The 22173-nt window shown below is 43.2% G+C and overlaps 1 protein-coding gene across 1 annotated transcript in view; it reads right to left on the reverse strand.

Annotated features, from left to right (window-relative positions):
* Positions 1-3573: 3573 nt before the first annotated feature.
* Positions 3574-22173, reverse strand: part of LOC134352726 (titin-like) — a 42062-nt gene continuing 23462 nt past the window's right edge. The window contains exons 14-19 of the mRNA XM_063060127.1: positions 17958-18260; positions 17552-17869; positions 9958-10260; positions 9551-9868; positions 6298-6440; positions 3574-3852 (exon numbers count right to left, since the gene is read on the reverse strand). Of these exons, the coding sequence (XP_062916197.1) occupies positions 3841-3852; positions 6298-6440; positions 9551-9868; positions 9958-10260; positions 17552-17869; positions 17958-18260 (1397 nt within the window). The 3' untranslated portion in view covers positions 3574-3840. The remainder of the gene's footprint in view (positions 3853-6297; positions 6441-9550; positions 9869-9957; positions 10261-17551; positions 17870-17957; positions 18261-22173) is intronic.

The raw sequence follows: 22173 nt of genomic DNA on the forward strand, positions 1-22173 counted from the left end.
AGAAACTTCTGAAATGCCCGCTTCGCTGCCGCTGCTACTGTGCGATTGAGAATCTCCAGAGGGGAAGGCCCCAAATCCTCGGCTTTGCCTGTTGCTTAGCAGCCGGGGCCGGGGTCGAAGCACTCGGCAGAGATGGTGCTTGGTGCTCGGTGTTGGAGGCTCGAAGTTTTCGGACGGACCCAAGAGTCGGCTGTGGTCGGGTGCTTCCAGGGTGCTGCATTGGCAAGTTTGCGGCGCTGGAGGTTCATGGCAGGGAGAGTTTTTCTTCCTTCTACCGTCTGCGTGAGATGATGGGACTTTCGAGAGACTTTGAGACTTTTTTTTACTGTGCCCATAGTCTGTTCTTTACCAAATTGCGGTATTGCCTTGCACTGTTGTAACTATATGTTATAATTATGTGGTTTCTGTCAGTTTTTCAGTCTTGGTCTGTCTTGTGTTTCTGTGATATCATACTGGAGGAACATTGTATCATTTCTTAATGCATGCATTACTAAATGATAATAAAAGAGGACTGCGTGTCCTCACAATCATATTTCATGCCTGATTACTCTTTATTATTTTAGATTGTTATATCATGATAATGTAGTGAATTGTTTCCATGGAAATTCCATGGATAAGTTGTTTCTTTTTATAAAACTGTGTGTGATAGAATTCCCTCAGAGACGGCACTGGGAATGACTCTGCCAAAATTCTATTGGTCAGACTTGCCATTACATGTGACAGGTAATCTCCATAGAATCTGGTCGCAGTTATCACCGGTTCCTGCAATTACATCCCCCAGTACCTGAGTCAGTGCCATGTCCCTCACAACCTGCTCTACATTCCAGATTATGGGTGCAGGAGTCCCTTCCACTACGTGATTTTGGTTCCAGTCTCCAAACACAGTTCCATATATATTTTCCAAATGGACTGAAGGTGGAGCATTCCCTGAGAATCTAATCCTCAAATCCTTACAAATAAGAGAATTTCTTGTATAAATTGTTTCTCATACATGGGAATCACAACCTTCCGGAAGATCAATTGTGCATTCCCAAGCTCTGTTGTATTCCCTCAGGAACAATGTTGAGAATTAACCACAATTTCTGGTCCTGAGAAGGGGTATTGTCTGGTCTTTCATAGTTTTCCCCAATGTCTATTTCCATATAACCATATAACAATTACAGCACGGAAACAGGCTATCTCGGCCCTTCTAGTCCGTGCCGAACTCTTACTCTCACCTAGTCCCACTGACCTGCACTCAGTCCATAACCCTCCATTCCTTTCCTGTCCATATAGCTGTCCAATTTAACTTTAAATGACGACTTCATACCTGCCTCAACCACTTCTGCTGGAAGCTCGTTCCACACAGCTACCACTCTCTGAGTAAAGAAGTTCCCCCTCATGTTATTCCTAAACTTTTGTCCTTTAACTCTCAACTCATGTCCTCTTGTTTGAATCTTCCCCTCTCTCAATGGAAAAAGCCTATCCACGTCAACTCTATCAATCCCCCTCATAATTTTAAACACTTCTATCAAGTCCCCCCTCAACCTTCTACGCTCCAAAGAATAAACCTAACTTGTTCAACCTTTCTCTGTAACTTAGGAGATGAAACCCAGGCAACATTTTAGTAAACCTCCTCTGTACTCTCTCAATTTTATTGACATCTTTCCTATAATTTTGTGACCAGAACTGTACACAATACTCCAAATTTGGCCTTACCAGTGCCTTATACAATTTCAACATTACATCCCAACTCCTATACTCAATGCTCTGATTAATAAAGGCCAGCAAACCGAAAGCTTTCTTCACCACCTTATCCACATGAGATTCCATTGTAATGGAATTCCACATCAAGCATTTTTATGATTTATAATGGACATAAATAATCATCACAAACATCAGTAACAACAGCTTACAAATGGCTTAAGTTCCAAGAGTCAGAACTCAGCTTTCACAGGTGCTGAACTCAATCAAATTAATATATTAAAGGACGACTTTTGATGGCTTCACTCAGTGGCCACTTTATTAGGTACACTTGCTCTTTTCTGTAAATATTAAATCAGCCAATCATGTGGCATCAACTCAATGCATAAAAGCATTCAGACGTGTTTGTTGTTCAGACCAAACATCAGAATGATGAAGAAGTGTGATCCAAGTGATTTTGACTGTAGAAAGGTTATTGAGGCCAGATGGGGTGGTTTGAATATCTCAGAAACTGCTGGTCTTCTGGGATTTTCACACACAACAGTCTCCAGAGTTCATGGAGAATGGAGCAAAAAACAAAAAAAAAAAAATCAATGAACGTCAGTTCTGTGGGTGAAAATGCCCTGTTAACGAGAGAGGTCAGAGGCTGATGGCCAATATATACCCATTTCAGGGGTATATTCCTTCAATATCTGGTCCTGTGTGCATTCTTCCAATGTCTGTCCCTTGGAGTTACTCTGCTCAAATCAGGTGCTGTTGTCCATCAATGTATTCTATTCAATTCTTGGTTTGCATTAATCTAGTACCTGTTTATGTTTTCTACTCCTGGTGTGTTTTACCCCAGTATCTGGCGTGTTTTCCTGCACTGGTATATTTTCTTAAAAATGCTTTCTCTTGCTGTCATCACATTAAAAAATGTACATGGTCAATATCCAGTTCTGTGTCACCTGTACTGGTACCAACACCTCCACACTCTCTGATGGGGGATGCTGCAGGATGCACAAAGTTTCCTTCAGATAAACACTGCGAAGACCAAAAGCTTTGGTCCCCACAGTGAGTTCTGTTCCAGGGCACTGATGCTGTTCAGTCGATTTTCAGTGACCTGAGAACAAAAATTCAGACTGACTTGACTGTTCACTGTAGTACAGAGGGACAGAGGTGCCGCCTTTCGGCTGAGACATTGAAGGGAGGTTGTGTGTGCAATGGAGAAGCTCCTGTCCCCACAGCTTTATGCAACGTGGAGTGTGGAGAATTCGGATAATGTGTTGAAATATGGATTGAGACAGTCATTATGAAACATTCAATCAATATCTGTTTGTGGGATGTGTAACAGGATTTTGAGAAACTCTTCCAATGAGCCTTTGTGTTTTCCTGAATATCTTTCTCGGGGTGCAGCACCCCAGTGTTCCCACTGTGAGAAATCCCTTATGAACATGAGCAGTACGTGTGGAGCTACACTCATATATCACAGGCTGGGAATCTCTCCGATATTTGTCCCGGGATGCATTACCCACTCGTACGTGGAGGCAGATGGAATCTCTGCAGTGATGAGGGAACTAAGATGGGCTGAATGGCTTCCCTCAGTTTTATCAACTCCAGTCACTTCATTTTCTCCTTTTCTTTGTTTTTAATTAATACAATTTCAAATCATGACATGACATAAACTCCAGTGGAAAACTGGAAGAAAAGTTATAAGCAATGATTTCCAGAACATCTGATTTACAAAATTTGACTGAGCAAGATCCCAAACCCACTTTCCACCACATCCCCCTCCCCATGTCACCTTCTTGCTCCATAACAATAATAACCACTTCCTCACCTCCCCCCTCTCCATCACAAACTACACCTCCATCCCCTGCTCCCCATTCCCAAGCCTTAACCTTGCCATCCTCTCCCTTCCTGCCTACCCCCTCCAGTGTCACATATCCTGCCATTTTCCCAATGTATCATCCACTGTTGTCCCTCCACCCACCAAACCAGCTCGGTGCCCCCATTTCCCATCTGGCATCCCCGGTACATTTAGAGGTTTATTTCCTGAAATGAGCAGTTGCAGTGCAGTAGCCTCGGATTGCCGAGTGAGTGAGATGGAGACTCCATTTCCAAACATCGCAGCCACAGGGGGATTTCTTCATTGAACGTGGGGCGCGTATCTGCTGGTCACTGCTGAGCCTGAAATATAGACAGGAGAGTATGATATTGTGTGACAAGGTGCAGCACAGACATTAACCTGTGAGGACAGGTGAACTAAATAACAGACGGTCTGTCCTCATTCCAGGAGATGGAGCCCCATGAAGAGGTGTCTGTCAGTATTCCCCGAGGTCACCCCAAAACACGAATCTGAGTATCAGTTCAGACCTTTAGTGTGATCCATAGTTGGGCTAAAGTTTTATGTCCTGAGTAAGACCATAAGATAAGATATAGGAGCAGAACCCCCCATCTTTAACAATTGACTGCAACATCTTCCCAACCACCGAGGTCAGGCTAACTGGGCTAGAATTTCCTTTTTTCTGCCTCTCTCCCTTCTTGAAGAATAGCGTGACAACTACAATTTTCCAGTCCTTCAGAACTATACCAGAATCTAGTGATTCTTGAAAGATCATTACTAACACCTTCATAATCTCTTCGGCCACCTCTTTCAGAATCCTGGACTGTAGACCATCTGATCCAGGTGACTTATCTACCTTCAGACCTTTCAATTTCCAAAGCACCTTTTCCCTGGTAATAACATCTTCACTCACTTCTTCCCCCTGACACTCTTGAACTTCCGTCATACTGCCAGTGCCTTCCCCAGTGTAGTCTGATGCAAAGTGCTTATTCATTTCCTTGTCCCTCATTACTACCTCTCCAGCATCATTTTCCAGCACTCCAATATCTCCTCTCACCTCTCTTTTACACTTTATGTATCTGAAGAAACTTTTGGTATCCTCTTTAATATTATTGGCTATCTTACCTTTGTATTCCTTCTTTTTCTTTCTGACTTTATTTAGTTGTCTTCTGTTGTTTTTTAAAAGCTTCCCAATCCTCTAACTTCCCACTAATTTTTGCTCTATTATATGCCCGTTGTTTGGCTTTTATGTTGGCTTTGACTTCTCTTGTCAGCCACGGTGTCTCATCCTGCATTTTGAATACTTCTTCTTCTTTGGGATGTATCTATCCTGTGCCTTCTGAATTACTCCCAGAAACTCCAGCCATTGCTGCTCTGCTGTTATCCCTGCCAGTGTCCCCTTCCAATCAATTTTGGGCAGTTCCTCTCTCCTGCCTCTGCATTTCCCTTTATTCCACTGTAATACTGATACATCTGACCCTAGCTTCTCCTTCTCTATTTGCAGAGTGAGTTATATCATATTACGATCACTGGACCCTAAGGGTTCCTTTAGCTTAAGCTCTGTAATCAATTCCAGTTCATTGCACAACACCCAATCCAGAATAGCTAATCCCCTGATGTGCTCGACCATGACCTGCTTTAAAAAGCCATCTTGTAGGCATTATACGAATTTCCACTCTTGAGATCCAGCACCAACTTGATATTCCCAATCTACCTGCATATTGAGATTCCCCCATGAGTATTGTAACATTGCCCTTTTGTCATGCATTTTCTATCTCCTATTGTAATTAGTAGACCAAGTATTTGCCACTGTTCATTATAGGGTCTTTTTACCCTTGCAATTCCTTAATTCTACCCACAATGATTCTACACCTTCTGATCCTATGTCATCTCTTTCTATTGATTTGATTTCATTTTTTACCAACAGAGCTAACCCACCCCCTCTACCTACCTGCCTGTCCTTTTGATGCAATGGGCATCCTTGGACGTTAAGCTCCCAGCTGTAATCTTCTTTCAGCCATGATTCAGTGATGCCACAACATCATGCATTCCAATCTGTAGCTGTGCCACAAGTTCATCCACATTATTCCATATACTGTGTGCACTGAAATGTTACAGCTTCACTTTTGTATTCATCACCCTTTCCTATTTTGTCCTCCTTTTACATTGCAACTCATCCTGTCGACTGCATTTTAGTCCAATCATCAGTCTCTGCTTGCTAGCAACCTCGCTACATACTGCCTCTGTTAGTAAACCAACGACTAGATCCTCCGCCCTATCACTCCATTTCCTATCCCCCTGTCAAATTAGTTTAAACGCACCCGAACGGCTCTAGCAAACCTGCCCACTTGATATTTGTCCCCCTAAGGTTCAGGTGTTATCTGCCCCTTTTGTACAGGTCACACCTTCCCCAGAGGTGATCACAGTGATCCAGAAATCTGACCCCTGCCCCCTACACCAGTTCCTCAGCCACACGTTCATCTGCCAAATCATCCTCTTCTGACCCTTACCCTGCTGTTCTCTCAATACAACTCTTGCTTGATTTCCTTGTTTAAGTTCACAATTGTTGCCCTAAATACCCTTTCACATTCTGCCACCTTCTGCTTATCAAGGCCCAGAGGCTCGGAGTAAAGAGGAAAGGTCCAGTGTCCCTGGGATGTGAAAGGCCTCAGACTGCATTGTCTGTTGATTGTGCTGTCCTTGGGACTACAGTGTCAGAGAATGCAATGTGAGATAAGGAAGGTGAAAGTTTGTGTTTCATGGGATGTCTCTGTTAATCAATTAGTTACCTTGACAACGGTGACGAAGGTGCTGTAGAGGAAACTGATGATGAACAGAACGGCAAAGGCAGCAACTGTAAACGCATTGTCATTTCCATCCACGTGTCCCTGTTCTTCCTTCCCCTCCTCTCCTGTCAAGTCTGTGCAGGTTTCTGAAAGAATTGAGAAAGTGAGATAGTTGATGCTTCCTGAAGATCAACAACATCCTAATCACGTGAAGACAACAGGAAGACAGGAAAACAGGAGGCCTGAGTCAGTTCCACCATTCAATGACATTGTAGTTGATTTTTGACCAACTGCATTGACCTGACTTTTGCCCAGATCCATTAATCCCAGTGATTATCCAAGCCACTAAATCTCATGTTTAAAATGACCTTAAGACCTGACACTGTGGAAGACTGTTCTGAACTTCCATGAACCTCTTCAAGTTGAATGTCTGTTTTTCTTTGCATTTCCTGCACTGTTTTTTTCTCTTCCTTGTCTTGCATGATTTATGTAAAATTAGGATGCAGTGTGTTGTCTGAACCTACATGCCTGTGATGCTGCAAGCAAGTTTCTGATTTTACCTGCACGTCAAGGTACTTGTGCACATGACAATAAACTCGACTTAACTTGTTTCCTTACAGCATGTCATTTGTAACTTTGGAGCCCCTAGACAGAACCAAATGAACTAGTTTTTCCTCATCGACTATGTTCGCTCCGCTGAAAATATTGACCAGATCTTCCATTAGTGTTCTTCATTACAGATGCTACACTCTCATTTAACATTATCCCAACTTGTAATTTGCACTGGGGAGTGCATGTTTGTTCATCATCCTCTCCAAGACAGTTTGTCCTTTCCTGGATGTGGTCCCAAAACCTAGAATTGGTTCTTGCCTATTCATCTCATCGATTATCATCTCTGCAGTTAAAACACTACAGATTGCTGATAGATTTGTCAGCCTTGTGTGAGCGGCAAAGTTGTCACGTGGGTATCTGCCCAATATCAGCGCCGACTGCCTGTCTCTTGATCACTGCTGGGGATGGATTCTGTGAGCAGCCTATTGCTGTGTGTCTCGCTGTGACAGGCGGGTCGGCCTCTCTGCCTCGTGTGGTATCCCTCTCCTCTCTTTCAATGAATGTCGGTGATATCGGAGATGGTATTGTGGATCTGTGTTTATGGATTGGACTGTTGTGTTTATGGACTGTGGACATTTTCAGACTTATCGTTTTATATTCTGTGTTTTTTTTCGCCCATTCCTTTTCGGTTTTGTTGTGTGAGGGGAGGGTGTTTGGGGGTTGGTGATCTGTTAGTTTTTTGTGCGGACAAGGGGTTGCCTTTTGGGGTTTGCTGTTTCTGTTCCATTTTGTGTGGGGGAGGGTGTTTTTGGGGAGGGGGTTTGATGATCGGGTGTTCTTATTTATATGGGGGGTGGGTTTGCTGTTTCTCTCTGAACGATTTTCATATACTTTCTTTGTTTTCGTGGCTACCTGGAGAATCAAATTTCAGAGTCGTATATGGATATAGTATATTGATAATAAAAGAACCTTTGAATCTTTGATCTAGTGAATAGTGTCAGCACTGAACACATTGCTGCAGGTCACAGGGCATCACTGTCTACATATCGTCCCTTCTTTCTGTAACTCTCCACTTTCTGAATGAGTTCACCAATTGTCTTCACAAAGTTGATGAAATACCTTTTCCTGTCAATTAACCTTAGAAACTGTGGACCAATCCGGAATGTTCTATCATTTGCACAGTGGAAACTATAGTACACATTGACCAAAATCTACTTGAATGTCTGTCTGTCTGTCTACACAATGAAGCACAGAACCAACCAGGCAACACTTCCAGCCGCTCAGGTTTAAGTCACACAATTGTATCCCAAAACATACCGGCACGGAACACTGGCAGCCGAATGCTTTCCATACCTTCTTTATCGAACTTTGATTACACAAACACAGGCTGACATTCAACCCCTCATGCAGTCTACACAAGTTTCCAACACCATCAGACCTGACACAAGGAAGTTTTAGCAAGAACTGCAGGATCTCAGAAATGTTAGTAATTTATTTTGATGCATTTAATCATGAAATATATATTTCCATTTTGAGCTAATGAGAAGGACTTGCAGGTAATCTTGCTTGTTTCAGTGCAGTAAACCACACTGTTGTAGGATCAACAATCAATTGAAGGTTGACAATTGGTGTTGTTGGCCACTCTGTCCATGGGAATCTCTGCTGCAGAGAACCCAGTGACCCAACTTCTTTCCATCTCATCTGGTGGGGAAGGGTAACTTTAGAGGGTTCCTATTGGGAATGGATTTTTTAATCATTTGTTGTTTACCTGGAGTATTCTGCTCTTACTCCACCCAAGCCAATGTTTATACCACTAGCGATCTCACCGCATCTAAAATGTTAAGGCTTTTTACTTTTGGAAATGAAAGAGAAATTGTGGAAAGTGTTCAGTGGATTAAAAAACACTTGTGAACAGAGAAAGGGATAACATTGAGATAGCATCACAAGTGTACTCTGTACTATTGCTTCAGCACTAGTTCTGTTCCTGGCTGAGTACTGTGCATCTCTCTGGTTTACTGGAACTCAACAACTGTCTGTGTCCAGTTACATTCCACAATGCCTGCTCCAGTGGAACTCAGTTCCTCCAGTTCCGCTGACAGATAGACTTGCTTCATGTCTCTGAGACGTTGGTGTGCAAACATTGACCTTGCAGTCATTATTTCATCATTTCCTCACTGACAAGGCTGGCATTCCTTGCTCTGCTCCAGCAGGTCCATCACAGAGCAGTGAAGAGTTTGGTGTGGGACTGATGGATACGGGTAAACAGGGTAGGAAGGGCAGTGTCCTTCACCAAAGAACATCAGAGAAATAGTTTGTAATCTAAAACTAGAATCCGGCACAGTCACCTCTGGTTATGTGTTCACGCCATTGTCCTGAGGCTTGGGAACAGACTGTAGGTCAATGATCCTGGTACTAGTACTGAGGGAGTGCTGCACTCTCGCACATCTGTCTGAAATGTGACAGAGGGGCCCAGATGGGCACTTACAGATGGACAGACAGACCATGTGTTGGTAGTTGGGAAGAGAGTCAAGTTTTGAAAGCATCGGATAAACTCTGCTTCTTTCCCACTCTCTGCCTCTGTATTATTAATCCACTCACACAACTACAACAATGCCAGACTTGCCGTTACCTATTGACCTTGCTTGTCCCTGGGTTGTGACTGTGGCAGAGGATGTCAACAGTGGAGTGAATCTCAGAATCATACCTTGAATGTTTCTCACATCCTGCCTGACACTGGTGTTGGAGGGGGGATGAGACACTGTGCATCTGAAAACTGAGCCTTCCTTCCACTCCTCTGTGCTCACGGTCAGGACGTAGCTGGCAATGAAAGTCCCTGCCTGTTCCAGAGCAGTTGGTCTCACACTGGTGTTGGAAGAGATCAGAGAGTCCCCTTTCTCCCAGGTGACAGTTATTTGGTCCGGGTAGAATCCAGAGGCAACACACTCGAGGGTGACCGTGTTCCCACTCTTGGTCTCTCCCTCTGGCGGTGGCAGCAGTCTGACTTTGGGACTTGTTATCTCCACTGGAACAGATAGGCAAACAATGGAAATATCACACATTTTTACTGAGGTAACCAACGTTGTCCATTTTAATCGCTGACCTCTTGCCCACCTTTGGTACTTTTTGTCCGTGCTGATACTGGTGAGGTTGCAGAAGGTTGTTGGGCAGAGCAAGTGTACTCCACCCCACTGGTCCACTCCTCCACACTGGTCTGCAGTTGGCTGATCACTGTGTCTTGGGTTCCTTCCTCTCTCAGTTTTTTGGTCGCATTTGCTTTGACTTTTTCCCTCTCGTTCACCTGCCAGTGGATTTGGACCCGGCTCAGATCAGCACCCACAATCATACACACCAGAGTAGCGGTCTGGTTGATCCACATCTCTTCAATGGAGGGATTTTGGATAAAGACAGACAACTCTGTAGATTAGAAATAGAAAATTTACAAACTGGACAATATCGGCTGTCAGAAAGCTTGACAACTTCAGCTCAGATTTATCCCAAAGCTCAATTTGTACATAATTGTACAACGGAATGAAATCAGGTTTGTTTACAGAGTGGGTGCTCATCTCTGCTTACAACCTTTGACTGAGAAAACAAAATTAAACATCAAGGAACTTATTTCCTTGGGACCCTTTCGGGTCACAGCATGAACTGTGGGACAGTTGCCTAGCTACGTGACATTTAGCTGCTGGAATGCCAATAAAATGTGCTATCAGAGCTGTGAATTGGAATGAGAAATTCAGTTTCTGACCAAAGACAACATTTCCTGAAATCTTCCTGTCTCAGGAAGGGAATTTGTGGGAAGACACACCAGTCTTCATTGAGGGATCAGTAGTGGAAAGGTTGAGCAGTTTCCAGTTCCTGGGTGTTAATATCTCTGAAGATCTATCCTGAGTCAACATATTGATGCAATAACAAAGAAGGCATGACAGTGGCTGCATTTCATTTGGAGTTTGAGTACGTTGGTATGTCGGTAAAGACTCTCTCAGATCTCTACAGGTGCACCGTGGAGAAAATTCTAATTGTTTCACAATCGGAAAAAGCTGCAGGAGGTTGTAAACTCAGCCAGCTCAACAGGCGATGCCTCAGGAAGGAGGTGTGGTGTATTTGCAACCTATCTTAGTATTAATTAGACAGTGCATATATCACCACTCGATGCTTTATGCTCTGAATGTGTCTTTATTTCTCATTCTCGCTTCCATGTTCCCTCAATCATGTGATGTTCTGTCCCAGAGTGATGACATCACCGAACTTGACAAGTGTCAAAACTACATTAACTGACCTTACCATTTCAATACATGACATTGCTGCTTTCCTGAGAAGTGAACTTCAACGTTTTAGAACACATTCAACTCACAGATTTAATCATTTCAATTCAACGGTACTCTCTGAAATGCATGACTATAACCAACACATTTTCTGTTTCAACTTAATAATTCTGGAACTGAAAACTTCATTTTCAACTTACAACAGTCTACATTGTTTCAAACCCACAACTTAAGCTCTACTTCAATACAATAATGTGAAACTTCAGAGGTTGTTTCCTAACCCTTTGAGGTCTCTCTACCAGTTTCTCTTTGCTTTCAATGTCTGGTAATGGATTTTGCTCACAGTGAAGCTGAACTAATCCATAACTGTCCATCATATTGTTCTCCTGTCCCAGTATCTCATTGTGAAATCCTTGAATTTCCTCCTGTTTGCCAAAAGTCCTTCTTGTGTTGAACTTTTTCCATGTGTGGTGCTCCTTGCATACTGCACTCCAGTTGGAGATTCAACTATCACTTGATTTCTTGTTTTCCTTACCACCCTGTGTGTTGTGTTGAAAGGTGTGGCGAATTTGTCCATTTTTTCTTGCTGGATAAGCGCAGTGTCTCCAACTTTCACAGTAGACTTTTAGCTCCCTGTGGCCATCTGCAAACAGCTTGCAATTTCCTTTTCGATCTGCATCCTGATCCCGTACTTCTAGTTCTGTTGTGTGTACCTCCTTGATGTCTGGTAACTTCCCCCTCATTTTGTGGTTGTAGAGAAGTTCAGCAGGACTTTTCCCTGTGGTAGCATGTTCCACACATCTGTACACAGTCACATACTTTCTCAGTTCACGTTTCCAATCAAGTCCTTCTGCTCAAGCAGTCCTCATCCTTTCCATCAGTGATGCATTTTGGTACTCCACTTCACCATTTGCCTGAGCCCACTTTGGGCATTGTTCTCAGTCTTTTTCCCTGTAATGTTCAGATCTGAATTGAGGTCCATTGCCTGATTTGATGGATATGGGCAGGCCATGTCAACTGAAAATATTCTCCAGACTGTCAATAACTCCAAGTAATGTAAACACAGTCTGTCTGGTCTTGGTCACTGTCAGACAGTCATTGAGTCATAGAAAGCAGGCACATCTATTCACTGCCAAGCCATTTAAACTGCCAGGTCCCATTGACTTGCACCTGGACCATATCCCTCCATATCCCTCCCATCCATGCACCTATCCAAACTTCTCTTAAAAGTTGAAATTGAGCTTGCATGCACCACTTGCTCTGGCAGCTCATTCCACACTCTCACAAACCTCTGTGAAGAAGTTTCCCCTCATGTTCCTTTTAAACATTTCATCTTTCATCCTTAATGCATGATCTCTAGTTGTGCACTCAGCCAACCTCAGCGGAAAAAGCCTACTTGCATTTATGCTGTCTATACCCCCTGATAATTTTGTATATCACTATCAAATCTTCCCCCCAATCTTCTATGCTCCAAGGAATAAAGTCTTTACCTATGCAATCTTTCCTTATAACTCAAGTTCTCCAGTCCTGGTAGCATACTTTTAAACTTTCTCTGTACTCTTTCAACCTTATTTACATCTTTCCAGTAGGTAAGTGACCAAAACTGCATATAATACTGCAAATTATGCCTCACCAATGTCTTGTACAACTTAAACATAACATCCACCTCCCAAGTAAATACAGATGCAAAAAAATCCATTGAAGATTTCCCCATCCCTTTTGTCTCCATGCATAGATTACCATTCTGATCTTCGAGAGAACCAATTTTGTCCTTTGCAACCATTATGCTCTTAACGTATCTGTAGAATCCCTTAGGATTCTCCTTCATTTTGTCTGCTCGGGCAACCTCGTCCATTCTTTTAGCCCTTCTTATTTCTTTTTAGGTATTTTCTTGCATTTTTTACACTCCATAAGTACCTCATTTGTTCATACCTGCCTATACCTGCTGTTCACTTCCTTTTTCTTCTTAATCAGGGCTTCACTATCTCTTGAAGACCAAGACTCCCTAAACCTGTCATCATTGCCTTTTATTCTGACAGGCACATACAAGCAATGTGCTCTCAAAATTTCACTTTTGAAGGCTTCTCACTTACCAAGTACACCTTTGCCAGAAAACAGCCTGTCCCAATTCACGCTTACCAGATCCTTTCTGATACCATCAAAATTGGCCTTTCTCCAATTTAGAATCTGAACCTGGGAACCAGATCTATCTTTTTCCCTATTTATTTTGGAACTAATGGCATTATGATCAGTAGATGCAAAGTGTTCCCGTATACAATCTTCTGTCACCTGCCCTGTCTCATTCCTGAATAAGAAATCAAGTATTGCACACACTCTGTTGGAATTTCTGTGTACTGATTAATGAAACTTTCTTGAATACGTTTGATAGACTCCATCCCTTTTGTAGTCTGGATGTCCAAGTCAATATGTGGAAAGTTGAAATCACCTACTATCACCACCTTATTGTTTCTTGCAAAAGTCTGTGATCTCCCGACAAATTTGTACCTCTGAATCCTGCAGACTGTTGGGTGGTCTATAATATAGCCCCATTAATGTGGTCATACCTTTCTTATTCCTCATTTCCACCCATAAAGCCTCACTAGAGGAGTTCTCCAGTCTCTCCTGACTGAACACTGCCGTGACGATTTCTCTGACTGGTTACACCATCCCTCCCCTCTTTAATCCCTCCTGCACTGACGTGTCTAAAACAATGGAACCCTGGAACATTGAGCTGCCAGTCCTGCCTCTCCTGCAACCAAGTCTCACTAATGACTACAATATCATAATTCCATGCGTTGATCTGTGACATGAGCTCATTTGGCTTTCCTACAATACTTCTTGCATTGAAATATACACAGCTCAAAACATTACTCACACCATGCTCAACTTTTTAATTCCTACCATCTGATTCCACAACCTCTCCACTATTTGTCCTAACACTCTGGTTCTCATCCCCTGTAACTCTAGTTTAACCGACCCCCACCCCCGCCATGCAGAATGAGCAACCTGCCCGTGAGGATATTAGTCCCCTTCTGTACAAATGCAAACAGTCTGCCCTGACAAACAGATGTTTAACTGCGCCATTGCAACAGAACAGTTCCCAACAATGATATGTTTCGTTTAGTTAGCGACACACATGCACCAGATGAGGAGCAGCAATGTTAGTGGGGACAAGGAGCCCTCAAACAGTGATCCGACATCTTTGACACAAAGATATTGTCTGGTCAGTGGTTTCAACTCTCAACTCCTTGTCAGATAGCCGTAGGTTCTAATTTCTCTGACCATTAGTTGACAGCTGATCATTGGGACACCCTAAGTGGGAAGGGTTTAGATACCAGAGATACAAAGATTACTATTTCTCCCTGAGTGTGCGTCGTATGCCACGCTACATGTTGAAAGTTCCTTATTTCCCATCACCAAATGTCACAACAAAGACATATTCATGTCATATTTATTGAACTGGGATCGGTACATTGACACATACAAAGATTTAATACATTGTGCAGTCCCACACAGGGTTGAAATCCATTCAAATGTGGCACAGGAAGGTCTGAGAATGTACACACAAACTCAGAGATTTGTGCTGAATCATGTTTGTTGTTTAATTTGGTTCTTGACTTTAATTTCATTTTTAATTATTTTAAAAGGCCTCAGCTTTTATCATGTTTTAATCAGTTAAATAATCCTCTCTGATAATTAACAATCGTAAGACTAACAAAACTAGAGTTTCATGGATTGAATCACACAGTATTACACACAAGATTTAAAACTATCAGTCAGAACGAGTGAGACATTGACCAGGGTGGGTTTGCTGTGAGATTTATTGATGCTTCGGAACAGGTTGGTTGTGAACGACTCATGACCCACCACACAGGAGAAAGTGGTGCCGCTATTCCACTCCTCAGGAGAAACCTTCAGCTGACTGGTCATTGTGTTCCAGCCATTCCTGGGGTCTTTGGTCACCGGCTGGTTCACAAACCCTGTCTTCAGAAGGGTGTCATTGGCCATCCAGGCCACATAGATCTCTGCGGGAGAGAACTTGGTGACCAGACACATCAAGGTCACAGTCTGATCGGTGTCTACCTCATCCGATGAAGGGGGGAGGAGGTAGACATGAGGACGAGTCACAACAGCATCTGGAACAGAGAGAATCTCAGTTAAAATGAATCTTCCAATAATTCCCTACTTACCCGGCACATTGTGGTCTTGTACCAACATGAACAATTTCTGAATCTGAGAGGCTTCACTTGATCTGAAACTAAAGGCTTTTCCCTTTCTGCTCATTGTTGGGAGTTGTGGAGTGGAAATCTTAGACCTGCTGCATTTTACAACTTCCAGCGAGGTTAGTCTATTCAGTTAAATCAATGGGAGTCGCTGAACACAGTAACTCAACAGAAAGTGGAACTCAGCCCCTGGACTTGCATCATCCTGTGCTGTTTGTTCCATCTCCCCTGGAGCAGGGGTGGCAGTCTAAGCTGTGTACGTGTGAGAGGGAGTGAGAGCCTGTGGAACTCTCTCCCACAGAAAGCACTTGAAGACATCATCTAATATATTCAAGAATGGGTTGTATATACTTCTTTGGGTGAATGGTTCAAAGGATATCTGGGGAAAACAGGAACAGGGATTGAATTTCGATGATCAGCCGAGATCAGATTGAATGGTTGAGCAGATCGAGAGACCCAATGGCCTGCTCCTGTTCACACTTTCTATAGTCTATCACAGTGCTGGATTTTGATAAATCTGTCAAATTGCTATCAGACTCACACTGAATTCTGTCCACACGTACCTGTGTTCTTCCTGATTGATTCCTTCACCGGTGTTGGCAAACTCTTGTCCTGTATCACACACGAGTACTCAGCCCCACTGTTCCACTCTGCAGCAGGGACTGTCAGTCTGCTGGTGATTATGTCTTCACCTCCGTTACCGTCTGGACCCAGAGTCCTCACCCCATCTTCCCTCTTCCTTCCGTCCACTTGCCAGGTTACAGTGAATCCCTGTAAATCACGGTGAACCACCTCACACAGAATGGTCGCTGTCCTCTTTGTCCAGATCTCTTCGAAGGGAGGTTTGCTTAAAGTCACTGAGGGGCGGGTATCTGAACAGTCATCTGGGAGAAACATCACAATTATTATTTCACCATTCCCCAATGGATGAGTTTGTCACTGACAAGACCAGCATTTCCTGTTCATCTCTGGTCAATGATTTGCCAGTCCCATCAAGATGAGATGAGACCAATCTACGTTGGTGAAGAAAGGAACCTCCCTTATTGAGCGGACAGGGTAAACACCCTGAGGGAGCGTGAATGAACAAGATCGACCCTTAGATTGTTTTTGTAGTTCCATGGTCACTTAAAGTGTTACCAGCAACTTATTAAAACAAATACAGAAAATATGCAGTCTTTCAGAGAGTGTCTGTGGAACAGAAAACAGAGCAAAGTTTTCCATAAAAATATTGCAGAAAATACACTTCATATTTCAAAAATTTAAGTATGAGAAATATTTAGTTTCAGTCACAAATATGAAAAAGCACTCTTTTTCTCTATTAGGTGTACCAAAAATTTGCTGCTGCTTTGTCAGAATGGTGTGTGTTCAGGCCGCCCTCCAGAGGCTTCTACACATTGTCCAGGCTGACTATTCCCACACAGGAGCAGAGGGAGAGCTGCTCTGCTGGAAATTCAGTCACATCTGAGGCACGAATCAGAGGCTGGGATTAGGTTCAAAGGCAGAGGGAGAGAACATTTTGAAGACAAGTATCAGGGATCTCTAGAGTACCTGCCCAATGAAATGATCTGGATTCCCCTCAAGTTGTTAAAACATTTTCTTAATACAATTATTTCTGTGGTGAAGTTCTGAACGATGTCGGTTGAGAGCAGAAAACAAACAATAATTGGCCGATTTAAGTGCCAAGAGAGATTAAAAAGGTGAAGACGTTGAGGCTCAGGCAATGGAAGTTCCGGTATTCAGCTCACTTCTCGATGTGGCTTCACTCGCCTCAGCACTGAACTGACTCTGCAGCTGCGGCCTGCAGCCATCGGCACTCACCTCAGCACTGAGCCTGGCTCCACGGCCGTGGCCTGCAGCCATCGGTCTCCTGCACCGGTTGCAGTGCTGAACTGGCAACGTGGCTGTGGATTTGTTTGAATTTTTTTATTGTTTACACAATTTGTTCTTTCCTTTTCACACATTGGATGTTTGACTCTGTATTCTATTGTGTTTCTTTGTTTTGTGGCTGCCTGCAAGAAGAGAATCTCAAGGTTGTATCTGCCTGCAAGAAGAGAATCTCAAGGTGCACATACTTTGATAATAAATGTACTCTGTACTTTGAAATTTATCAGTTCACTCACATAACTAAACCAGGGCTGCACCATGATTCAGTGCTGACCTTGAATTAATAGCACAATGTAAACAATTTCAATAATGGGGTGGGTCTCAGGAACCTACCTTGGACATTCTTCACTTGCTTCTTGATACGGGTGTTGGATGGGGGATGAATCACTGTACAGCTGAAGACTGATTCTGACTTCCACTCCTGTAAACTCACGGTCAGGAAGTGTCTGGCACTGAAAGTCCACTCCTGCTCCAGAGCGGTCGGTGTAGCGCTGGTGTTGGAGGTGATCACGGTGCTGTCTTTCTCCCAGGTGACACTTATTTCATCTGGGTAGAATCCAGAGACCACACACTCCAGTGTGGCTGTTTTCCTATTCTTGGTCTCTTCCTGAGCTGGAGGCAGCAGACTGACTTTGGGACTTTTTATCTCAACTGGAGTAGACAAGAAAATAAAGGAAATGTCAAACATTTTGACTCAGGTAACTAATGCTGGCCATTTAATCGTTGGTCTCTTGCCCACCTTTGGTACTATTGGTCCGTGCTGACACTGGGGAAGATGAAGGAGATTCCTGAGCAGAGCACTCGTACTCCACCCCACTGAACCACTCCTCCACACTGATCTGGAGTTCACTGAGCACTTTGTAACGGGACCCGTCCCTCTCCGCTTTGTGGGTGAGAATTCCTTTAGTTTTCTCCTTCCCGCCCACGTGCCAAGAGATGTGGATATCTTCGGGATCTGTACAGATAATTGTACACTTCACGGTAGCAGTCTTGTCGATCCACATCTTTTCAATGTCGGGATTTTGAATAAAGACACACAATTCTGTGGGTTAGAAATGGAAATGCTCAGAATCTTACTGGAGATATTTCCATTGGTTGTGTTAGGTCCAGGAATATCATCAGTACTTGACAGCTGCATTTAATGCAAACAGAATAACAGAAACACCCAGGGCTGAATCATATTCCTATAAGTTTTGATTGAGAGAAGAAATTCAGAACAAAGGATGTGCTAACGAGGTTTCGAATCCCTTTCTAATAACTGTACCAATCGGTTCACTGTGAGACGGAGCTCTGTGAGACAGAGAAGCATGCAGATTTCTCAGCAGAGACACAGCTCAGTAGATTCTATGCTTGGAGACTCAGTGCCATTGATTAGTAACAATGAACACTGTGAATCAATGCAAATCCCTTTCTCCATCTGGCCTGAGCCTGGGGTTCACTCAGTTTAATAACTTCACATCCCGACATTCCAGTCTCACTGTGGCTGCACCTCTCCTCATCTCTGCAACCTTCACAACTCATACAAACTTCAGAAACCATCATATTCTTTCAACTCTGCTCACTCATACACCTGCACTACTTCTGCTGGTGCCTGTGGTTTTAGCATTCTTGCTGACAAACACTGAAACCTCTGTCTCACTTGAAATGAGCAGCCATGGTCAGAGTGTATCCATAAGTTAGGGACTGATGAACTGGCAAATGGTTTCAAGTCCCAACCCGGTGGATGGGAGTTTAAATTCAATTCATCAATGCTTTTTGGAATAAAATGAAGACTCTGGAAGAATTTGTAGTGATATTTGCTGTGGTAACTTCTGAAAAGAAATCTCATCTGGGCTGACTGCTATGTGATTCCAGACCTGCAGCAATACAGCTGAACCTGAATCACCATCAGGAATGAGCCAGCAAGTCCCACCGTTCGAGAGCAATCAGTGATTGATAGGAAATGGTAAATTAAATAAATAGCCCTTTGTTCAGGTTAGTGTCACTTTTGTGTGATTACACTCAAGTGAAGTTGTTGAGGTCGTCTCCCAATGCACTGTTGGCCAGAAAGAACTACCATCTCTAGATCAGTGAATTTGGACCAGGGATCATTTCCAAATAAGAAGACACATGCGAGATGTCCTTTGGTTGGATATAACATGCAGGTCTGTGACTGTTGGGGTCTGTCTCTGCCTTGTGTGATCAAGCTGATTGCCGATTGAGAACAAAGAGCCATAGATTATTAGATGTCATTCCTCGATCAGAGCCAATAAGAAGGTGTTAGAGGTCAATCAGGTGACTATAGCCAATATCACTGGAATGTAACATTTGAATTAGTAAGGAATGAATTTAAAAGCAGGTGCTTCAAGTGTGCTGGCAGCAGTGGCTCTGTAGGAGATTCACTATCGTGGATATGAGGTGCCTCACGGATGTGGAGATTCAAAACGGGGCACCAAGGAACACGTGGCTAGCAGTAAAGTCTCCTTTTTAACTGGTATAATCTTTTTAATATTTGACTGTTCATGGAAGGTCAGGGAAACTCAGCAGGTGTGCACACAGGTATTGGTTGTGTAAGTTCACATGTTCTTGCATTGAGACAATAAAGGTATTTGTCGGTAAATCCAATTCTCTCTGTGCCTCCCTGATCATTATTACAAGAGGTGATATTTGTAACATCACCATCATCTGTTCACTTACATTGCAGCTCTCTGCACTTTGTGTTCACCATTTACACACTTGGTCACCTTCAGGCATGTGGGATGTTTTTGCTCTTTGACATTTAGTGTGGAGCTGATTGTGTTTGTGTCACAGTTGAGACCTTCAATGAGACTGTGAGTCAGTGTCTTTGTCTGAAGAAAGAGCAGATGTAACACACACGGTTCCAGTCTGACTGGGACGGATCATCTGACAAAGTATGATGTGTATTTCTCAACATTCCTCATTTCATAAAGATTATGAGCAATTTTCTTTTAAAACAGAAAATCTGTGGGTGTAGTCTAGATGATCATTGTTGTCGTGTAATATCATAAATATGCAAACCTAGGTGTACACTGAAGGGTTACTGAATTATGAACCTCAGTTTAATCAGCACTGTGATGTTGTTAAGCATGTTTTCTGCAGTTTTCTCAGTTGTGTCCAATATCAGCACAGTCTTGAGGTTCAGCAGTCCCTGGGAAATGTGATCCCCACATAAAACCTGACAGAGGCAGGATCGCTCCCCTTATTGCTGAATGCTGGCATTATTCCACAAGAAGCATATAATTCTATCAATGCTTGGGTAGTTATAACAAAACATTCTCCTTTCTGACATTCCTTGGGATCACTGAGTTTTCCTCTTGGACTGAATTCAGTGTCCGGCACGTGGATCAATGTAACTTTAGCAATTTGTCTGGTCCAGGATTTACACACAGAGCATGCCAGATTGGACAGGAGACTGGTCGGACCCCAGTGTCTTGTCTCACCAATTTGTCTTGTGCACAACATTTTCAAAGGGTCATGGTCCTTTGACTGAGCAAATTTGGAATTTCAGCCCTGTTCACCTTCATCACCTCATGCCTCACAGCCATTGGGTGAAAAACAGGTTCCAGTTCTTGCTGACTGGAGTCAGACGGGAGGGAATCTGGCCAAGGAAACTGGAATTGGGATCTGAGTCACACTGAAGCAACAATGTACACAAATGAATGAGTGTATGGACAACCAGAAACACAAGAGATTCTACAGATGCTGGAAATCTTGAACAACACACACAAAGCGCTGGAGGAACTTGTCAAGTCAAGGCAGCATCTATGGAGGAGAATGAGCTGCTGATCTTTCAGACCAAGTGGCTTCACCGGTACTGGAAAGGAAGTGGGCAGAAGCCAGAGTAAGAAGGTGGGTGGAGTAGAAAGGAATACATTCTGTCAGATGAGAGGTGAGACCAGGTGAGGGGGAAAGTGTGTGGACGGGGGAGGCAGTATGAAGTAAGAAGCTGGTAGGGATAAGTGGAAGAGATAAATGGCTGAAGCAGAAGGAGTCTGACAGGATAGTGGACCATGGAGGAAAGTGCAGGAGGAAGGGAACCAAATGGAGATGATGGGCAGGTGAGGAGAACTGAATGAATGAGGGTGTATCTAGTATGGGAATGAGAAAAAAATGGGAGAATAAAGGAGCGGGGTGGATACTGCTGGAAGTTGCAGAAATAAGTATTCGTGCCATCAGGTAGGCAGGTATCTGGATGGAATATGAGGTCCTGACTTTGGCCTCACCCTGGCAGTAGAGAAGGAAATGGACAGACATGTCAGAATGGGAATGGGAAGTCAAATTGAAATAGCTGGTCACAAGGATATTGAAAAGTCAAATTGAAATGTGGAGGGGAGAGGTAGTCATTTTAAATAACGTATTTTCATCACTGTCTGTGAAACTTCCATCCCAATGGATACCAGAGGCAGGTCTGGAATCCAGTAAGTGGATTGTAAAAGAATTCATTGATGAATTGTATATACAGCCAATCACTTTATTTCACACTTTCCTGCTGAACAATGATACTGTTGGATAGAACCATCGGAGAATGTTGCATTGAGATTACTCTGGTAAAAGAACATTGGCACAGGCTCCGAAAAGCAGCTGGGACATTTTCTCATCATGTCAGCAGAGGAGGCCATCGACAGACATGTCAGAATGGGACTGGGAAGTCAAATTGAAATAGATGGCCATGAGGATATTGGAAAGTCAAATTGAATTTTGGAGGGGAGAGACAGTTTAAATCATGCGTTTTCTTCTCTATCAAATGTCCATTCCAAAGGATTCCAGTGGCAGGTCTGGAACCCTGTAAATGGATTGTAATGAAATTCATTGACGAATTTTATAGAGAACCAATCACTTTATTTCACACTTTCCTGCCGAACAATGGTACTGTCGGGTAGAACCATCTGAGAATGTTGCATTGAGATTACTCTGGTAAAAGAACATTGGCACACTCTCTGAAAAACAGCGGGGAC

The sequence above is a fragment of the Mobula hypostoma genome, chromosome 10, assembly GCF_963921235.1.
Source record: "Mobula hypostoma chromosome 10, sMobHyp1.1, whole genome shotgun sequence".
Taxonomy (NCBI): domain Eukaryota; kingdom Metazoa; phylum Chordata; class Chondrichthyes; order Myliobatiformes; family Myliobatidae; genus Mobula; species Mobula hypostoma.